General features: G+C 50.7%; 1 protein-coding gene across 1 annotated transcript in view; it reads left to right on the top strand.

Moving 5' to 3' along the window:
- The window catches only part of LOC138293932 (deoxyuridine 5'-triphosphate nucleotidohydrolase-like), a 62506-nt gene extending 57058 nt beyond the window's left edge, over positions 1–5448 (top strand). Inside the window, exon 2 of the mRNA XM_069233210.1 lies at positions 5329–5448. Coding sequence (XP_069089311.1) covers positions 5329–5448 — 120 coding nt within the window. The remainder of the gene's footprint in view (positions 1–5328) is intronic.
- Positions 5449–22084: the final 16636 nt, after the last annotated feature.

Raw genomic sequence — 22084 nt, 5'->3', positions numbered from 1 at the left:
GTAAGGCACAAGCAAATCCCAAATTAACCTGTGCTCAATTCCCTGGCAGCTTGCCACAGAGCAGCCAAGCTTAATTTAAAGACAATGGCCCTCATTATGACATTGGCGGTAAGTGATAAAGTGGCGGAAATACTGCCAACAGGCTAGTGGTAATTACCGCCAAATCATGACCATGGCGGTGAGAACTCCCATAGACAGCCACACCATCCGCCAGGGCGTTAACATCACGCACCACGGCGGTAGCCATCAATAGCCAGGTGGAAGACAAAGTACCGCCCACCATATTATGACACAGGAAAATGCCAGGATTTCCGGGGTGGTGCCAACGCCATCAAAATCCTGGTGGAAACACAACACAGAAAACGAAAGACTCACCAACAAGTATACAGAGGACGCCTCCGTCCCCATGGAACCGGAACTTAAAGTGTTCCTCATGCTCATCTATGCCATGCCCCACCTGGAACACCAACACAGGCGAAGACGATGATGGTGAGTACAGCCGCCTAGCACACAAGGAAGGGAGGGAGGAAACAAGAGTGACACACAAATGCACAACACACACCAGACACACACACACCATACACACAACCAGCTGCAGATGTAAGCCAATCACACATGACACATGGCATAATAAAACATGGACCAAATTTCAGAAGTACTGAAAATGTATTAGCAAGGGAAATGTCACCACATGAACCTGATATGTACAATTGTCCACAAAGGGCCAATGCCCAGTCCAAAGTACAAAGGGCCCACATGGCCACAGGGCACAGTCCAAGGCCCAACTTGTCTCCTGACATCAACTGCACAGAACTCTGCAGGGGCAAAATTTTGTAAGTGGGCAGGCACCTCAGGGAGATGGGGGCAAGGGGCACCTCAGTCGAAATCCGGAACTTTCCCGATGGTTCTGGAGGGGGCTCCATGGACATTTCTCTGTGCTGGGGAGTGCAAGGCCACCGTCTTCCAGGTGGGTGACTTTCACACTGGTTCTGGAGAGGGCTTCATGCCCATTTCTCTGTGCTGGGGAGTGGTAGGCCACAGTCTCTCAGGTGGGTGACTTGCCCACTGGCTCTGGAGGGGGTTCCTTGTATAGCAGTCCCAGGAGCGTAGCCTACATGCCCTCTGCTGGAGGTGAGGGCTGCACTGTCTCATTTGGAGGTGAGGGCTGCACTATGTCAGCAGGTGAAGGTGCATTCTGAGCAGCCTTTGCTGGAGGCGAGGGCTCTGTGACCACTGGTGGTGGTGGAGGTGGTGGTGTCATCCTGCCAGCCTCTGCTGGAGGTGAGGGCTGCACTGTTTCAGCAGGTGAAGGTGCCTCCTGGGCAGCCTCTGCTGGAGGTGAGGGCTGCACTGTCTCAGTGGGCGAAGGTGCAGCCTCTGCAGAAGGTGTGGGCTGCAAGGCCTCAGCTGGAGGTGAGGGCTCCTTGACCACTGGTGGTGATGGTGTCATCCTGCCAGCATCTGCTGGAGTCAAGGGAATCTTCCCCTTCATGGAAGATGTTGAGGGCTTCTTCCCCTTCATGGCAGGAGTTGAGGGCTTCTTCCCCTTCATGGCAGGAGTTGAGGGCTTCATCTCCTTCGTGGCAGGAGGTGCGGCCTCCTTCCCCTTCATGGAAGGAGTTGTGACCTCCTTCCCCTTCATGGCAGGAGTGTCGGGCTTCTTCCCCTTTATGGCAGTGGCTGTGGGATCCTTATCCTTCCTGGCTGGTGGAGTGGGAACCATCACTGTCTTGCCTCCATGACTAGGAGGTACCTCCACTGTCTGCGTGGACTGTTTGGCTGAGGTGCTGGGCTGGGTCGTTGGGACCCTGCTCTTATGGGCAGGATGGGGAGGGAAGAGGTCAAGTTGGGCAAGGAAAAGCTTTTCAGGGACGGTGGGGCGGTAAGAAAGAGGAGGGATAGGAGTACAGGTTGAGGGAGTGGTTGTTGGAGGAGTACGTCTGCTGGACTTGGGTGCATGTGCATGGAGAGTATGCTGATGTGAGGTGGATGGCTGTTGGGTGTCTGAGTGCTTGCATTTGTGACCTTTAGGAGAAGGGGGGACAGACAGGATTAGAGAGGACAAGGGTGACGCGTGGATGGATGTTGTGGAGGTGTTTGCTAGTGAGGTATGTGCTGATTGGTGTAGTGATGCTGGTGGTGGATGTTGAAGCAGTGCATGCAGGTGTGAGTGTAGATGTGACTATGAGGGAGGTGGAGGAGGAGGAGGGGGAGACAGTGGAGGCAGTGGATGTCATTTTGTCTGCAACTGTCTGGTGTATGCGTGAGTGCTCATGTGTTGAAGTGTGGTGCCTGTGTTTGAATGTGCTACTCTTGTGTTTTGTCTTGCATGAATGCTCATCTGTATGTGTGCATGGGATGGGTTGGGGTTGAGGAGACTGCCACTGGGAAGTGGTAGTTGGAGGGGGGATGGTAGTGACAGCGACAATGACTGCCAACATAGAGGAGGCCAGAGTCAGAATCGATCTCTGTTGGGCCGCCAATCCACCATGGATGCCCTCCAGCAATGCATTGCATTGCTGCATCTTGGATTCCAGCCCCTGGATGGCATTCACAATGGTTGACTGCCCTACAGAGATGGATCTCAGGAGGTCAATAGCCTCCCCACTCCTCAGTCAGGGCAGCAGGGCTCACTGGGGCAGGGCCTGAGGTGCCTGGGGCGAAGGAGATGTCCACACTCCTGGGTGAGCGGGCATGGGCAACTCACTGAGGGGCTACTGGGAGGGCAGTGCTGGTACGGGGGTGGCAGCAGTACCTGCTGCTGGGGTGGTCACAGATGATTTCGCCACCACTAGGGAGCTTCCATCGGAGAAGGTATCTGAGTCAGTATTGTCACCTTCTGTCTCCGCCGTGGTGCTCCACTCACCCTCTGTCCCTCTGGTTACCTCGGAGTCGGTGGACTCTGCCTCCTGTTTCCTGTGGGATGCAGCTCCCCCTGTCGCCGGTGCCCCTGCTCCTCCACCAGATGGTGCTAATGCACACATGGACAGGATGACAGAAGATAAAGGGGGGGGATAGAGAAAGAGAACACTGGGTCAGTTACTGCACCAAGATGAGGGCCAAACACCGCCAACTGCATGCCTCCTGGGACCCACTATGCCCTGTCTGACATGGAATGCAACCTAGCTAGGTTACCTTGTTTTCCCTTTCAACCATTACCCTGGAGCTGGATCACGCTGCAATGTTTGGCCTGGCATTCAGGGGCACCCGCTAACTGACACCCTCCCCCCCGGATCCCATGCCACCTACCAATTATTGTAGTAATGAACAATGTACTCACCCCCTTGTGGCTGCTGTGATGCCCTCAAGCGCCTATCCAGCTCTGGGTTGGCCACCGCCTGTATGTGGGCCATTAGGGGGTCAGTTTTGGACGGACACACCTTCCTCGTTCGGAGGCCATCCACAGCTGGGTCTCAGCGGTCTTCTGTGCCCAGCGTCTCAGGTCCTCCCACCATTTCCGACAGTGGGTGTTCAGCCTGCCAGAGACTCCCACAGTACGCACGGTCTTGGTGATGGCACAACAAAATCCCTTCTTTTGATGGGCGCTGACCTGCAGAGGAAATACAAATGGGAGGACACCATTACACATACAATGTCACAGATATGGCCCACCAATTCCGTTTCCTTCTCCATTGGCACACTCATTGGCCGGTGCACACCATGTACACCACCATATGACATCACCCCCATGACATGATGCTTGCACATGCATCTCCATGCATCCTTCCCACATGCATCGTGACCAAGGTGTACTCACCTGTTGGTCTGGAGGCCCATCCATCAGTCCGTACTGGGGTAGGACCCCATCCACCAATGGCTCCAACTCCTCTGAAGAGAAGGCAGGGGCCCTTTCCCCGGTCACATGGGCCATGGTAGGTTCCAGACACAGGTCACAGCAGCACACGCAGTGTAGGTGTTCTCCTGTTGAAGGTCGGGAAACAAGTGAGGAGTCAGATAGAAAATGGCGGTCACGTCTGCGGCGGTGTACACCATCACCGCCGGCGCATATCCCCATTGGCCACTGTACTCCACAGAGCCCCATATTATCCAATGAGGAATTGCACGGCGGTGCACGGCCGCCTTCCGCCACGATGCCCAACGTCAGCGGCGTTACCTTACTTCCACCTGTCCCTACATACAGGACAGGCGGTCGCCATTTCATGGTGATGGACAACCATCAGATTATCCTTTACTGTGTCACTGCCTACATTTTCACATATCTGTCATTCCCATTGTCCCATCACATAAATGCAACATGTACACTGGGGTTGTTGTTCCATTTTTCAAATTGTGACAGTCTACTCACTCTTGTGTCCCTTAGATACCTACCGCTGCGGATGAATGTGAGAAGAAGACAAACCCCCGTGTACAGACCCCTTGTGGACTTGGCTACACTGGAGGACAGGCACATAATACTCACCTATAGACTGGACAGGGCCACAATCACAGAGATGTGTGCCCAATTGGGGCCTGACCTGATATCAGCTATCCATCATCCCACTGGGATCCCCCCTCTTGTGCAGGTGCTATCAGTGTTCCATTTCCTGACAACTGGTTCTTTCCAAGTGACAGTGTGCTTGGCATCTAGAATGTCACAGCCAATGTTTTCTATTGTGCTGGCAAGGGTCTTGTCAGCCCTAGTGAAACACATGTGCAGCTACATTACTTTCCCCCAGGTGGAAGATTTGGCCACAGTAAAAGCAGGATTCTATGCAATGGGCCATAACCCCAATATAATTGGTGCGATTGATAGTACACATATTGCGTTAGTCCCCCCTGCCAGAATGAACAGGTTTTCAGGAATCACAAGAGTTTTCACTCACTGAATGTGCAAATGATTTGCCTGGAGACCAGTACATCTCCCATGTCATTGCCAAGTATCCTGGGTCGGTGTATGAGGCCTTTGTCTGGTGAATAGCAGCATCCCAAATGTGATGGCCCAACTACAGAGGCACAGTGTGTGGCTAATAGGTGAGCCAAATCCCCCACCCATGTATGTCAGGGTATGCCTTCAGGTGTTCTACCCATAGGATTGTGTAAGGTTAAATGTCCCTCAATACTTGCAGATGACTCTGGCTAGCCAAACCTATCGTGGCTGCTGACCCCTGTGAGGCATGCCAGGACAGGGCTGAGGGCCGTTATAATGAGGCACATGGGCGAACCAGAAGAATAATCAAGCTGGCCTTCCGCCTCCTGAAGGCCAGGTTCACGTGCCTCCATCTGACAGGTGGATCCCTGTGCTACTCACCCGGAAAGGTCTGCCAGATAGTAGTGGCATGCTGCATGTTGCACAACCTGGCCCTCAGATGACATGTGCCTTTTCCACAGGAGAAGGGGACTGGAGATGACCCTGTGGCTGCAGTGGACCCTGAGGACAGTGAGGATGTGGAGGCAGAGGATGAAGATGAGGACAACAGAACATCAGTTATACAATACTACTTCCGATGAAAAACCGGTGAGACAGTGGAACTGAACATTACTCTGACTATTGATTTATCTGTGTGCCTGTGGCATGATGGCATTCACTTCTTTTGCATCTCAACTTACTGTCACCTATGGCTTCTCATTTCCCAGATGTTGGTGATATGACAACATTGTCCTGATGTGATTACTACAGACAGTTCCAGTTCATTATTTTTTAGCTATCACAGTGTTCAGATTATTTGCACTCGATGTGACTGTTCCCACAAATGCACATTTACGATGCATAAAACAGTGTTACTCAAATTGTGTTCAAGGGTGTTTATTGTAGTGCTATAAAATTGAGGGTAAAGTGCAATGGAATGGGGTGATGGTGGAGGAAAGTCCAGTGTATTGTTCCAGTCAGTTTGTAGCACAGATCCAGTTTCCAATGGACCATAGGAAAGGGAGCAATGGCAGTTCAAAGTGGATGAGGTGACAGGGTGGAACACAAGGGGGACAATCAGGAGAGTCTCATTTCCTGGTGGTGGTCTTGGTCTTGGCCAGTGTCTCTGGCTTCTGTCTGGTTCGCAGGGAACGTTTGTGGGGTGGTACACCTTATGCGGGGGAGGGTTGCTGGTTGCCTGAGTGTCCTGTGTCATGGCTTCCTGTCCACTAGCAGCAGCGGAAGTGGAGGGCTGGTCAATAGACTGGCTAGTGGTAGGGGCCCGCTGCTGTGCAGTCCATTTCCTCATGATGTTGGCCATGTCTACCAGCACCCCTACTATGGAGATCATGGTGGTGTTGAGGGCCTGCAAGCCCTCCCTGATCTCCTGATGGTGTTCCTCCTGCAGCCGCTTGTTCTCCTGCATTTTGTTAAGGATCTGGCCCATCGTGTCCTGGGATTGTTGGTAGGCATCCAGGATCTTCATGAGTGCCTCCTGGAGAGTCGGTTCCCTGGTCCTGTCCTCTCCCTGGTGCACGGCGGTCCTCTCAGGGTCCCTGTTGCCCTGTGACCCTGTCTCCTGACCAGTGTGCCCACTGCCACTGACCCCAGGTCACTGATTGCCTTGGGTATGAGGTGTGGACTGTGCTCCCTGTACAGGTGGGCACACTGCTGATTGACGTGTCCAGGGAACAGAGGTGTGGGTACGCTGGTTGGGTGCTGTGGTGTTGATAACCGACGGGGGAGACTCTGTGGTGGACTGTGAGTGGGCTGGGGTGACCGACTGTCCAGTGGTCCCTGATGGGCCAGGTTATTGATCCAGATCCTGGAGTCCAAAGTTACTGTCATGGGGGCATCTTCTGTTGCGGGACTGGATAGTTGTGGCACCTCTTCTCCACTGAGATTGGATGGGGCACCTGTGGGGATGTAAGTGATGCATTATGCTTCATGCCTGTGACAAGTTGTATATCCCTATCTTTCTCTCTATGGTTGCTTTTGCCCTGTCACCTTTGATTGTGTATGGTGGTGTATTGTGGGATAGTTAGTTCCCCTCTGCTGTTCATGGTTTAGTGATGGGTGTCCATGCAGGGCTGGGAGGGCTGCCCATGCATTGGTATGGCATGCAGGGCTGGGCATTGGAGTTAGTCATATGTATAGGTGCAATGTGTTGGATGGAGTGGAGTGATGGAAGTGAGGTTGAGGGGGTGTGATGGCATGCAGGAATGGGGGGTGATAGTGGTAAATGTTGACTTAACAGTGTCCAGTGCTCCGGCTACTGCAGCGAGTCGCTCAGGATGCAGTAATGCTAAGACTTGCTCCTCTCATGCTGTGAGCTGTGGGGGAGGAGGTAGGGGTCCACTGCCAGTCCTCTGTATGGAGAGCTAGTGCCTTGTTGCCACGGAATGCACCTTCCCCCATAGGTCGTTCCACCTCTTCCTGATGTCGTCCCTTGTTCTTCGATGCTGTCCCACAGCATTCACCCTGTCCACGATTCTCCGCCATAGCTCCATCTTCCTTGCAATGGATATCTGCCGTACCTGTGCTCCAAACAGCTGTGGCTCTACCCTGACTATTTCCTTCATCATGACCCACAACTCATCATCTGTGAAACACGGGTGCATTTGTGGGGCCGTGGGTGTTGTGTGATGTGTGTAAGTGTGTCGGTGTTGGGTGGTGTGATTGGTGTGTGCAGTGGAGTGCATGAGAGATGTATGGGTGTATGTGTATTTGTCACAGTGGTCTTGATGTCTGTTTGGTGGCAATGATTTGTATTCGTAAAGGGTTGTGGGTAATGTGGGTGTGTGTTTTATAGTGGTGTGAGTGGGTGTGTGTGGTGTGTGAATGGGTGTCAGATGTGTACCGCCAATGGTTTACCGCTGTTGAATGTCCGCCGTGGTGATTTGTGGGTCATGATGTGGTGGGCGTTGTTCTGTTGGCGTAACGGTATAGGTTTTGGGACCAACAGTTTACCACTGACCTTTGGGCTGGCAGATTTATGTATGTGGCTGTATTCTGTCGGTTCGGTGTGTGTGTGTGTGTCGTAATATGCCGAACTGATATTTGCTACAGCACCGGTATGTTGGTGGCCGTCAGCGTGGTGGTAAGTGGTTTTTACTGCCAATGTCATGATGAGGGCCAATGTGTAAAGTATCTGTGCAACACTTCAAAACAGTAAGCAGTGAAAACACCACACAAACCATCCCACACCAGGTTATAAAAATAGACCAGAATTTAATGAATAAAACAAGACCAAAAAGACAAAAATCCAATCAGTTGAAGTAGTCCATAAAAACAGAAAGCACCCGCTGAGCCACAGCAAGGGTATAGGACTTGTGAGGCACCTCTTGGTGGTCAAGAACTCATTGGATACAGATCCAGGAGCTGTGTGGAGCCTGTTTTGCACCTGAGACTCAGATCAAAGGGTGGTCAGCAGACTAGCCCTTCAAGTCACTTTGGGATCCTGGGTTCAAGAGGGAGTGCAGGTCCAATTTTTCTTCCCAGGGCAAGAGGGCAGCAGGTAAGCAGAGCAAGGTAGCAGCTTCTCTGATGTAGCAGTCCAGCAGTGTGGCAGTCCTTGTAGTGGAACAGCAGTCCTTCTTCCTGGCAGAGTATCCACAGGGCCAAAAGTGTGCTGAAGAGATGGTGTCTGAGACCTTTCTTTTATGAAGTGGTGCCAGGTTCTGGAAGGTGGTAGAAGCTTATAGTCAGTGTCTTTGAAGTGCATGTAATTCCATACCTTCCCTGACTCCAATTGGCTTAAGTGACAATGCAGGGCTGTCCAGCTCTTTGTGTAGTGGCAGCACACAGCCTTTTCAAGTGTAAGTGGGCTGTGCCTGTCATGAACTGCACTTGACTTCTCACCTCTGGATGCAGGATTGGAGAACACACCCGGTCTTCTACAGGTTCTGGATAATCCCAGATAGGGCAACTCTTTCTAGTAGTCACGGTGCGCCTGACAGGGAACGCCAAAGCAGACCGTACCCTCCAGAAGGAGTCCCAGAGGAAAAAAAAAACTAGAACTGGGGAAAAACCTCAAACAGGAACTCCTAAAAAAAGAAGAAGAAAAACAGGACTTGAAAACAGGAAAAACAAGACAAAAAAACACTCCAAGGCAAAAAACAGGAACAATGAACAGGAGCGGAGAGCACAACCAAAGGGAAGTGTTTGCAACGCAAGATAGAGCAAGACTGAATGGCTTATATACTGAAAAAGGGGAAGTGACATCACAGGAAATGAAAAGAACACCATCTTGAATTGGGAAAAAGCCCATAGACAAGAATAGGAAAAAGAAGGCAGTATATAAGAAAGAGAGCATGCTGGGAAATACAAACAGGAAGAAGACAAGATGGACACAACATGAACAGGAAAAGGGCAGAATACTGAGGCAAGGAAAAAGAAAAAGAAAAAGACCAGAAGAAGGCCACCACCGACAGGGGAGGGCGCTCTGAGAATCGGCAGCGAGTTCCTACCGTGGAAGCAAAAAGAGACGCTGCGTTGAGGCGCAGGGTTACAGTGCCCAGCTCCTCCCTTCCATCTTGCCAGTGATGGTCTATCAAGTCACACCTAAGCTCCCATTGTGTTTGGCTCTCTAGGAGGAATACACAAAGCCCAGCTGCCAACTACACAGTCATGTGACCAGAGATAGGTTACAGGCACCAAGGCCCTGATGTACAACCAAAAGTCACAAATCGGTCACAATTGGGTTTGTGAATGCAAAACCAGATGTGTGTGATGTACAACAGTCAATTGCAAACCTGAAATTGTGATGCAACCTATTTGTTAGTCACAAAAAAAACCTGTGGAAAAAGTGACTTGCATTTAGCAAGTCATTAAATGCAACCCGCAAAAATGCATGTACAAACGAGCTGCAATTTGCGAGTAGTCGCACAATGGGCTGTTTGCACATGCAATTTAACACCAATCCAAAATAGGTGTTAACTCAAACCAACCTACAAAAAAAGGCCCAGTATACATCAGTGACCACCCACAATGGCTACCCTGTACCTGATGATGAGGAGGAGATGGATGATGGCTGACCAGCAGAGGAGGCAGAGACAGGAGAGGATCTTTAGGGTCAGACAGCCCCTGTTTGACAAGACAGAGGAGGCAATATTTGAGCAGTACAGGCTGAGTAGTGAAATGATCCTTGAGCTTATTGCCACCCTAACGGCACACCTCGAGAGCCCAACACTGCACAGCAATGCCTTCCCCATCCATGTTCAGGTTCTGTGTTCTCTTCAACTATTGGCCACTGGTAGCTGCCAGCATGTCATAGCATTGGCAGAAGGAGTATCGTAAACTGGCCTGTCGCGATTTTTCAACAACTTCCTAGATGCCATTCTCCTGCACATACGCCACCACATCTACATGCCCAGGGACAACCGGGAAATGCAGCATACAAAAACACAGTTTTACCAGATTGTGGGATTCTCACAGGTCATTGGCTGCATAGATGGGACCCATGTGCCCATATGTCCCCCATCCCATATTGAATACATATTTAGGAACCGTAAGAACACTCATTCCATAAAAATACAAGTTATGTGCAATGCTCAGAACATCATTACAGAACTTGCAGCAAATACCCAGGGAGTACGCATGCCTCACATTTATTCAGGCACAGTGGCATATACCAGCATCTAGAAAGAGATGACTTCGATGAAGGACTCCTATTAAGTGATTGTATGAATGAACACAGAAACGTTAACTTGTATATATGTATAACTACATATATTTAATAAACCACACATGTGTCTCTACAGGTGACAGTGCATATGATCTGTGTCCTTGGATCATGACACCCTACTTGACTCCCATCACTCCCCAGGAAAGGTGCTACAACATGGCACATGGGCACAAAAGGACAGCAAGTGAACATACATTTGGCCTCCTGAAGTCACGTTTCAGGTGTCTACACAAGAGTGGGCGAGCCCTGCAGTATGCCCCTAAAACAGTGTGCAAGATAGTGGGAACCTGTGCAATATTGCACAACATAGCCTGCAGGCGTGACCTCAACATAGAGGTGTCCAAATCAAAAACAGAGGACAGAGGACGATGACCCACCTCCAACCGCACCACAGCCAGTTGATGGGAGCAGAGCAGCAGAGGGAAAAAGGCGCAGTGACCACACAACAGCACATTATCATGCACTGTAAGAAATGCATGTCCCAAATAACCTTCAATAATGACAAAGGAAACTGTTGTTTCTAAACGCGAAAGGGCAACACTTTAATTACAGTGTTGGCAACAAGAGGGTTGGACAAACGGATCATCATAAGTGAAAAGTAAATAGTGCCTGCACATGTTGAGGGGTTACATCACAGCATGGGGAACTACCCAGAATGTGGCAAGACATGCACAATGTGAGTCTGCAGTCATTTTCTGCCACTTCATCCAGCATGTGGGGTGCCAGATGAAGGTGGTGCAGATAGGAGGCTGCTGCTCCGTCTTGGGACATGTGGCTCAGCAGTAGACATACTGCTCAGGCTAGACAGCTCACTGTCTGCTGCCTCACCTATTGCACCACTGTCGATGCTGGCAGCTTGGATTGCCTCAACTGCTGCAGTAATTTGATGCAGCCCTCGGGCCACATCACAGCTGAAGTGGCCCATCTCTACCTGCAGTGCGAGGGCACATCTGCTATGATGTGTAGTGGCTGGGACCAGCCTGCCAATTGCCCGGGTGAGAGCATCCATCCTTGTAGCATGAGTGTGCTCACGGTGCCTTAACTGGTATCCATCCTCTGCCATCTCCCGGCAAAAGTTAGTCCAGGGAACCTTTGATACCATCTTATTTAGTGCTGAGCTCAGCCTGGTTAGCAGACATCTGTTGTAATATGTTGTCAAAGCCCAGGGTAATTTTTTTACCAATAATGCGCACCTGTTGATTCTGCAGGTACTGAATACTCAACATGAATCGCTCAACATTTCCTGGATTGGACTGCTCCCTGATTCCTGCCTGTGCTTGTGCAGTGCCTATTGGTACCTTTGGACTCTTTGTCTATCCCTTGAGTGGTGCACTGCTGGGAATCAGATGTACCCCCACTTCCAGCTGCATGGGATGGTGTGTGCTGCATTTGAATGGCCCAGCGATGTACCAGGTGGACTCATGGTGAGGTAACCCTGCCCTTCCTCCAGATGAGACTGGGACTGGTCGTATCCTTCTACACGTAGCTCTTTCTGTCTGTCACCATGTGTATCTGTTTGGGAAATTGTAAACAAATAAAAAATATATATGTAAGACACTGCCTCATTTAATTGGATCTGGGTTCAAAAACTGCATGAGTCACATCAGGTTGTCTGTACTTGACTATATGTACCATAATTCACCAACTCTGCTAATTCTCTCCTTTAAATGGACTTTAGAGGCAGTTAACTTTGTGTGAGTGTGTTACATTCTTGTTGTCAGCCTTGGTGTTGATGCCAGCTGGTGATATGAGGGAATTTGCACTTACCAGAGGTTGTTGGGGGTCCGGATGTGTCCAGGGTTCCAAATCTACAGACTGCCTCTGGCTCCAGAGTTGTTTCGACCATCACCTCAGCAGCGTTTGGGGGTGCCACATTGGAAGGTCCTTCTCCTGTCCAATGCACATCATGGGCTGGGCTGCAACCCTCTCCTTTGCCCTGCAGCGCAGGTCATAATACTTCTTTTTTATTTCTTCCACTGATCTGTTAGCGACTCTCATGGCATTAATCGGGATTTGGATTTCCTTCCAGATTTTTCTTTTGTCTGCCTCACGGACAGTCTAGAACAACCTCCCAAACAACTCCTCATGGTAGCTGCAGCAGTACTCAGTGAGGATGTCCAGTTCTCTCTCTGATAACTTCACTTTCCTTTTGCATTCTCCAGCATCTTTGCTCCCCTGTTGGCTGGCTATTGTTGTTGCTGTGGAGCCGTGACTCTGCAATGTGGGCCTGTGCTGCTGACCTGGACAACGCGCTGCTCCTCCACTGCAGGGATCTCCGGGGGCAGCCACTTCCTATTTAGGGGTCCTTCCAGTGTAACAGGAAGTGTTTTTTTCCCTATTTGTATGCTTGGTCACAAACTGCGACTTAGTGTCATGATTTGCGATTCTCGTTGTCGCAAATTGGGCTCACAGTCGCTTTTTGAGAGCAGTTACTGATTCACAGATTGCGTTGTTGGTAACTGCGATGCAACCCTTTTGCAAGGTGCCATTTGTGTCTCAATTTTTTCCATACCTGTGAAATAATGAGTCGCAATTTGCAAATCGCTATTTCAGACGGTCTTACATCAGGCCCCAAATAGATAAGGCAAGAAAATGACAGCTTTCTAAAAGTGGCATTTTCCAAATTGCAATTTAAAATCAGTCCACACCATAAGTTAGTATTTTAAATTGTGGTTCCAGAGACACCAAACTTGAAGCGGCCATTTGGAAATTCCACTTATAATATTTAAAAAGGCAACTCCAATGCTATCCTATGGGAGAGATTGGCCTTGCAGTAGTGGAAAACTAATTTAAATGCTTTTCACTACTAGGACATGCAAAACGTTAAGGTACATGTCCACATTTTTCAATACATTGCACGCTGCTCTCTGGGCTGTCCAGGGCCTACCTTAGGGGTAACTTATATGTATCAACAAGGAAGATTTCGGCCTGGCAAAAGGCGTATTTTGCTAGGTAGACATTGCAGTTTAAACTGCACACACAGGCTCTGCACAGGCAGGGCTGAGACATGTTTAAAGGGCTACTTAAGTGGGTGGCACAATCAGTGCTGCAGGACCACTAGCAGAATTTAATTTAGAGGCCCTGCACACATGAAGTGCACTTTACTGGGGTCATATAAGTAAATGAAATATGCCAATTGGTTATAAACCAATATTACCATTTTTAGAGGCGAGAGCTCAAGCACTTTAGCACTGGTTAGCAGTGGTAACGTGCAAGGAGTCCTAAGGACAACAAAAATGAATTAATCAAAAATAGAGAAGTGAAAGCAAAAGGTTTGGGGATGACGATACAGAGAGGGTTATTTTCAACAGCCACCATTCCTTGCTGAACTTGGGACTGAGAGCAGTAAACAAAAGGTTGGACGTGTTATAACTGGTCTCATTCTAAACTTGCTAGGAGTGCCCGCCCTTTGGTCTCTATTGGAATTTGGTCCTGAAGATGATCAAATTTTTGGGTCAAAGGCTGGGTACCCTTCTGTAAATGATCTATCATGTTGGCCAAATTAGGAAATATAGGCCCTCAGTACAACCCTGGCGGTCGGTGTTAAAGCGGCAGTAATACCGCCCACAGGCTGGCGGAAAAAAAATGGAATCATGACCATGGTGGAAACTGCCAACATAGACAACCACTTTAACACTCCGACCGCCACAGCGGTAGAAACAAACAGACAGGCGGAGGACAAAGTACTGCCCACTGTATTTCAACACGCCTATCCACCACCTTTTCTGGGGTGGAACTAACACTATCAAAAGCGCGGCGGAAACAGTACACAGAGGGGAAACCACTCACCTCTTGACACCCAACGAGGAACCAGGACGCCATGGAGACCAAACTACAGGTGTTACCAATGCTGCTCTTCCTCCTGCTCTATCAGGAGCAGGACAGACGGCGTTGACGACCATGGTGCGTACTGTACCTACAACACAGGGGAGGGGGGAGGGAAAAGAGAGTGACACACACACGCAACATGCAATACCCCCACCCCTACCCTCACCCACAACAACAACATACACACAAATACATGCAGCAACATTTCATATACACCCCATCACCCCCTGGAAGAACGGAAGGACAAACTTAAATGAATGTAACAATTGTAATCATGAAAAATCTGATAGTCAAAATTCAAAATTCAGTATATACAAATATGTACAAGTCCAGATCGTGTACCAATCATTGTCCCTGGACCACTGGTCCCAAAATGTATGGGCGAAGACCACAGAAGATACCTGACTGGAAACGGAGAGAACACTGCTGGGGCATCAGATCCAAAATAAATAGGCGCCTCAGGGGGAGAGGGAGGGGGGGCATCTCAGCCAGATGAACGCACGACACCACTGCTGCACAAGGGGGCTCCATGCCCATTGATGTATCCTGGGGAGTGCAATGCCACAGCCTCTCAAGTCTCTCCAGTGGGTGGTTTGCCCACTGCTTTATCCTGGAGAGTGCAAAGCCACAGTCTCTCAAGTCTCTCCAGTGGGTAGTTTTCCCACTGCTTTATCATGGGGAGTGCAAAGCCACAGTCTCTCAAGTCTCTCCAATGGGTGGTTTGCCCACTGCTTTAGCCTGGGGAGTGCAAAGCCACAGTCTCCTAAGTCTCACTCTCAAGTGGATGTCATTCACCACTGGTTCTGGAGGGGGCCTGGTGCCCTGAGTGCTTCATCCTGCCAAGGATTGAGGTAGTGGATGTCATTCTCCACTGGTTCTGGAGGGGGCCTGGTGCCCAGAATGCTTCATCCTGCCAAGGATTGAGGTAGCGGATGTATTTCTCCACCGGTTCTGGAGGGGGCCTGGTGCCCAGAGTGCTTCATCCTGCCAAGGACTGAGGTAGTGGATATATTTCTCCACTGGTTCTGGAGGGGGCCTGGTGCCCAGAGTGCTCCACGTGCAGTGTGGCCAATACCATTCCCTCACCTGGGTGTGTGTGCTACGAGATTGCTGAGGAACAGGTGGCATGATACGCCATGGAGGCAGCGACATACCCCACACTGCTGCGGCTTCGCCTTCCACCTGCAGGTGCAAACAGTGATGGAAGTCATGCCTCATGGAAGCTGGCCAGGGTCCAGGAACTCTCCTCCAGCCTCGGACGACTGACCACTGGGGATGGTAGCCATGTCAGCGGTGGTGCCACTGTACGAGCACGTCGGGGAACTGGTGGCAGTGCTTGCGGCGGTGTCTGTGGCAGCGGTGCTGGCGGTGGTGCATGGGCCAGCACCTGCTGAGGGACACAGCAGGACGTCTCCTGCAGCCTCGGGCGGCTGCCCACTGGGGAAGATGCTGGGGACTGTCGCTGAGGCTGTAGACGTGCCGGTGGCTGTGCAGGTGGCGTTGCAGGTGTGGTTCTGGTGGCGGCACAGGTTGGTGTTGCCGTGGACAGAAGGGGTGACACTGGTCCCTCAGTCGGTGGCACCGTGCCCTGCCCTGACCTGCTCTTCTGCTTTTGTCCCTTCCCCACCTTTGATGGTGCCGCAGGTGTCTTGCTACTATCCCCATTTGTTTTTGCAGAGCCCTTGGTGACTGGTAGGTGCGGCTTCTCCCTCTGGGATGTGGGCACCTTCTTCACCTTGGCAGGTGGCGGAAGGTCCATGTCCTCTCTACGTGGCACACTGGCAGCCCTGATGGGTGGCGCACTCGATGACCCTGCAGTTGCTGGCACCACTGTGCCTGGGGATTTGGTGGCTGAGGTGCTGGGCTGTGACCTGGAAAGCCTGGTCCTAGAGAAAGGACGGGGGGAGGTTTTATAGACACACTGGGATGGGAAGATGGAGTGGGTTTGGGAGTGGAGGAAGAGGTCATGGTTGTAAGAGGTGTACGTCTGCTGAATTTGGGTGAAGGCGCAGGCCGGAGGTTGTTGTGAGGTACATGGCTGTTGGATGGGTGTGTGCCTGTGTTTGTGTACTTTGGGAGGAGGGCTCACAGACACACTGGGAGGGGACACAGGGGATGTATGAATGATAGTGGGGGTGGTGATTGCATGTGAGCGGTGTCTGGTGATGGGGGGCTGGTGATGGAGGTAGTGGCTGAGGATGTAGTGCATATAGGTGTGAGTGGAGACAAGACAGGGAGGGAGGAGGACGTGGAGCAGGGTACACAGTGGAGGCAGTGGATGTTGCTGTGTCTGCATGGGGATGGTGCTTGTGTGAGTGCTTGTGGGATGTGTGGTGCTTATGTTTGCCATGTCCACTCTTTTGTGTTGGCTAGTGCATGCTGGTTTGATGGTATGCTTGGGATAGGCTGAGGTACAGGGGATTGGGTCTGCGTAGTGGAAGTTGGAGGGGGGAGGCTGGACACAGGGACAATGGCTGTCATCAGTGCTGAGGCCAGAGCCTGAAATGCTCTCTGTTGGGCCGCCTGCCCAGAATGAATGCCCTCAAGGTATGCATTTGTTTGCTGCAAATGCCTCTCTACACCCTGGATGGCATTCAAAATGGTAAATTGCCCAACAGTGAGGGATCTCAGAAGGTCAATAGCCTCCTCACTGAGGGCAGCAGGGCTGACTGGGGCAGGGCCTATGGTGCCTGGGGCGAAGGAGATGCCCACCCTCCTGGATGAGCGGGCACAGGACACGTGCTGAGGGGCTGCTGGAAGGGAGGTCCTGGTGGGGGGGTGGCGGCTGTACCTGTTGATGCGGTGGGCACAGAGGTGCCCACCACCATAAGGGAGCTCCCATCAGAGGAGGAGTTGCTGTCACTGGTGTATGCTCCTGTCCCCGTCGTGGAGTTCCCCTCGCCCTCTGTCCCACTGGTGGCTTCAGACTCCGCTGCTTCACCCTCCAGGGCCAAGTGGGTTGCAGCTCCCTCCTGCTCCGGTGCCACTGCTCCTCCACCTGATGATGCTATTGCACACAAGAACAGGGAGACAACAAAAACGGTGGGGGAAGACAGAAGAAAAACATGTTCAGTGCATGCAACACCACTACCGTTGGCGGACACAACACACAGGGAGCAGCCCTCAGCACTACGCCATGCACTAACAGTTCCTAGAAAATTCACATGCCCATGGGGTACGAGGCCTAAGCCCAATTTCTGCACACCTGGAACTCTTACCACTAGTGGGGTTGGTGCGCCTCATAGCCTGCCTCACAAGGGACCTTGCCTACCAAGTTCGCCCTGGCCTAGGGGTACACACTGCCCACCTCCCCCACCCAGACACCTCGTAATGCGTCAGCTGAATGAGAGTGTACTCACCCACTTGTGGCTGCTGTGATGCCCTCAAGTTCACATCCAACTCTGGATAGGCCACCGCCAGGATCTAGTACATCAGTGGGGTCATGGTGCGACGGGCACCCCTTCCACGTTGGAAGGCCATCCCTAGCTGGGCCTCCGCCGTCTTCCGGCTCCAGCGGCACAGGTCCTCCCATCAATTGGCAGTGGGTGCTTCATCTATGGCAGACTCCCAGGGTCCGGACGTGCTTGCCGATGGCACGCCAAATACCCTTCTTCTGGTGGGCGCTGACCTAGAGGAATGGTACAGGGGGAAAGGAAATGACTGACCCGTCTGGACCGTCATACTCATTGCCCACCAGTTCCCACCCATACCCTGATGCACATACACTCACCATCCGCACATGCAGGCCTCAGCCCCTCCCCCATGTATCTTCCATCCACACCACTCAAAACAGGCATTGCCCATGCAGCATGCTCACAGTGTATTCACCTGTTTGTCTGGAGGACCGTACAGTTGCGTGTACTGGGGGAGGACCCCATCCACTAGTTTCTCCAACTCCTCCGAAGTGAAGGCAGGGGCCCTTTCTCCAGACATTGTAGCCATTGTCGCTTCCAGACACAGGTCACAGCTGCACTTGCAGTGTAGGTCCTCTCCTGTTGAAGGTCAGGTATCAAGTGAGTGAACATACAGAAAATGGCGGTCACGTCTGCAGCGGTTCGTACCGTCACCGCCAGCGTACATCGTCATTGGCTCCTGGGACCCATAGGGCCCAATGTTAACCAATGCAGAATTGCGCCACGGTCTTCGACCGCCCACCGCAACGGTGTACAATGCCAGCGCAGTTACCTCATTTCCCCTTGTCCCACCTTACAGGTCAGGCAGCCGCCATTTCAGGGGGTCACATGGGATGGATAAAAACTGCGTCACACCTATCTAGGCTGGGAATACAGACAGATACCGGCACATTGCGGATTACAAACATTTCTGCAAATAACACATTGTGATACCTCAGTGTTGAGTCTCTGCTCACTGTTCTCCTCCATAGGGCATGTCTGCTGGGGCAGGTGATGAGATGGCAGCATCCTCTGGTGTACAGACCCCTGGTGGACCTGTCGACAATGGAAGAAAGACACATCATAATCACATACAGACTTGATTGTGCAGCAATCCTGGAACTGTGTGACCAGTTGGAGCCTGGCCTGATGTCAGCTATCTGCCATCCCACAGGAATACCCCCTCTAGTGCAGGTCCTGTCTGTACTCCATTTCCTGCTAGTGGACCTTTTCAAACAACGGTAGCCATGGCATCAGGGATGTCCCTGCCAATGTTCTCTAACGTGCTGTCCAGAGTGTTATCTGGCCTGCTGAAACACATGTGCAGCGACATCGTTTTCCCTCAGGTAGAGGATTTGCCCACAGTGAAAGGTGACTTCTATGCCCTTGGCAGCATCCCTTATGTGATGGGGCAACTCCTGAGGCACCGTGTGTGGCTAATAGGTGAGGCCAAGGTCCCAATACAGTTGACATAGGTGTCTGGGTATGGGGTTGTCCCTAAGGGTTAGTGTGTGTCTAACAGTTGTCCCTCGACATTTGCAGGTGACTCTGGTTACCCCAACCTGTCATGGCTACTGACCCCAGTGAGGAATCCCAGGACAAGGGCAGAGGAACGCTACAATGAGGCACATGGGTGAACTAGGAGGATTATAGAATGCACCTTTGGCCTCCTGAAGTCCAGATTCCGGTGCCTCCATCTGACAGGTGGATCCCTATACTACTCACCGAAGAAGGTGTGCCAGATAATCGTGGCCTGCTGTATGCTGCACAACCTGGCTTTGCGATGCCAGGTGCCTTTTCTGCAGGAGGATGGGCCAGATGGTGGTCTTGTGGCAGCTGTGGAGCCTGTGGACAGTGGAGAAGAGGAGGCAGAAGAAGAGGACATCGACAACCGAAACAACATCATCATGCAATACTTCCAGTGAGACACAGGTAAGAAGATGTAACTGCTTCCCACATCTCATACTACAGGGAGTGCAGAATTGTTAGGCAAGTTGTATTTTTGAGGATTAATTTTATTATTGAACAACAACCATGTTCTCAATGAACCCAAAAAACTCATTAATATCAAAGCTGAATATTTTTGGAAGTAGTTTTTAGTTTGTTTTTAGTTTTAGCTATGTTAGGGGGATATCAGTGTGTGCAGGTGACTATTACTGTGCATAATTATTAGGCAACTTAACAAAAAACAAATATATACCCATTTCCATTATTTATTATTACCAGTGAAACCAATATAACATCTCAACATTCACAAATATACATTTCTGACATTCAAAAACAAAACAAAAACAAATCAGTGACCAATATAGCCACCTTTCTTTGCAAGGACACTCAAAAGCCTGCCATCCATGGATTCTGTCAGTGTTTTGATCTGTTCACCATCAACATTGCGTGCAGCAGCAACCACAGCCTCCCAGACACTGTTCAGAGAGGTGTACTGTTTTCCCTCCTTGTAAATCTCACATTTGATGATGGACCACAGGTTCTCAATGGGGTTCAGATCAGGTGAACAAGGAGGCCATGTCATTAGATTTCCTTCTTTTATACCCTTTCTTGCCAGCCACGCTGTGGAGTACTTGGACGCGTGTGATGGAGCATTGTCCTGCATGAAAATCATGTTTTTCTTGAAGGATGCAGACTTCTTCCTGTACCACTGCTTGAAGAAGGTGTCTTCCAGGAACTGGCAGTAGGACTGGGAGTTGAGCTTGACTCCATCCTCAACCCGAAAAGGCCCCACAAGCTCATCTTTGATGATACCAGCCCAAACCAGTACTCCACCTCCACCTTGCTGGCGTCTGAGTCAGACTGGAGCTCTCTGCCCTTTACCAATCCAGCCACGGGCCCATCCATCTGGCCCATCAAGACTCACTCTCATTTCATCAGTCCATAAAACCTTAGAAAAATCAGTCTTGAGATATTTCTTGGCCCAGTCTTGACGTTTCAGCTTGTGTGTCTTGTTCAGTGGTGGTCGTCTTTCAGCCTTTCTTACCTTGGCCATGTCTCTGAGTATTGCACACCTTGTGATTTTGGGCACTCCAGTGATGTTGCAGCTCTGAAATATGGCCAAACTGGTGGCAAGTGGCATCGTGGCAGCTGCACGCTTGACTTTTCTCAGTTCATGGGCAGTTATTTTGCGCCTTGGTTTTTCCACACGCTTCTTGCGACCCTGTTAACTATTTTGAATGAAACGCTTGATTGTTCGATGATCACGCTACAGAAGCTTTGCAATTTTAAGAGTGCTGCATCCCTCTGCAAGATATCTCACTATTTTTGACTTTTCTGAGCCTGTCAAGTCCTTCTTTTGACCCATTTTGCCAAAGGAATGGAAGTTGCCTAATAATTATGCACACCTGATATAGGGTGTTGATGTCATTAGACCACACCCCTTCTCATTACCGAGATGCACATCACCTAATATGCTTAATTGTAGTAGGCTTTCGAGCCTATACAGCTTGGAGTAAGACAACATGCATAAAGAGGATGATGTGGTCAAAATACTAATTTGCCTAATAATTCTGCACTCCCTGTATTGTTGGAGCTAGCATAAGTCTGTCATTTTCACTCAGTGTATGGACACTGACTTGTCACTTTGACTTTCCATTTCACAGATCTAGGTCCCACTTTGTGCCCTCTGCTATGCTTACTGCTGGCCTACAGCTGTGTTACATTGGTATGTGAACAAGTAAATTGACATTGCTATATTCCATAGATATTGCACTTACACATTTGTGAAAGCACAGACTGACTCCAGATTGTTTTCTGATTGAAGTGTGTTTATGTGCAAATAAGTGGATGGGGTTGTAAAGTGGGCTGGGGTGATGGTGGAGGTATGTCCATGGCAGAGTCCAGTCTATTTGTTTCACATGTGCATTGTCCAGAAGGGCATGGGAAGTGAAGCAATGGTAGTTTAAGGTGGACAGGGTGACATAGTGGGACAGAAGGGTGACATTCAGGGGGTCTTATTTCCTGGCGGGGTCTTGGCAATGTTCTCTGTCTTGTTCCTGGATCTCAGGGACCGTTTGCGGGTTGGTTCTCCATCTGCAGGGGGTGGGGTGCTGGTGGCCAGTTGTTCCTTTGGCAGTGCCTCCTGTCCACTAGCGCCGGAGGAGGTGGAGGGCTGTTCATCGTCCAGGCTAGTGTCAGGGGCCTGTTGGTGTGCCACTGGGTCCCTCATGGTGTTGACAAGGTCTGCCAGCACCCCTGCAATGGTGACCAGGGTGGTGTTGATGGACTTCAAGTCCTCCCTGATCCCCAGGTAGTGTTCCTCCTGCAGCCGCTGGGTCTCCTGAAACTTGGCCAGTACCGTGCCCATGGTCTCCTGGGAATGGT

This window comes from Pleurodeles waltl, chromosome 4_2 (genome assembly GCF_031143425.1).
Source record: "Pleurodeles waltl isolate 20211129_DDA chromosome 4_2, aPleWal1.hap1.20221129, whole genome shotgun sequence".
NCBI lineage: Eukaryota > Metazoa > Chordata > Amphibia > Caudata > Salamandridae > Pleurodeles > Pleurodeles waltl.
Note: the sequence above shows the minus strand (reverse complement) of the source record. Positions and strands in the feature narration are given on the sequence as shown.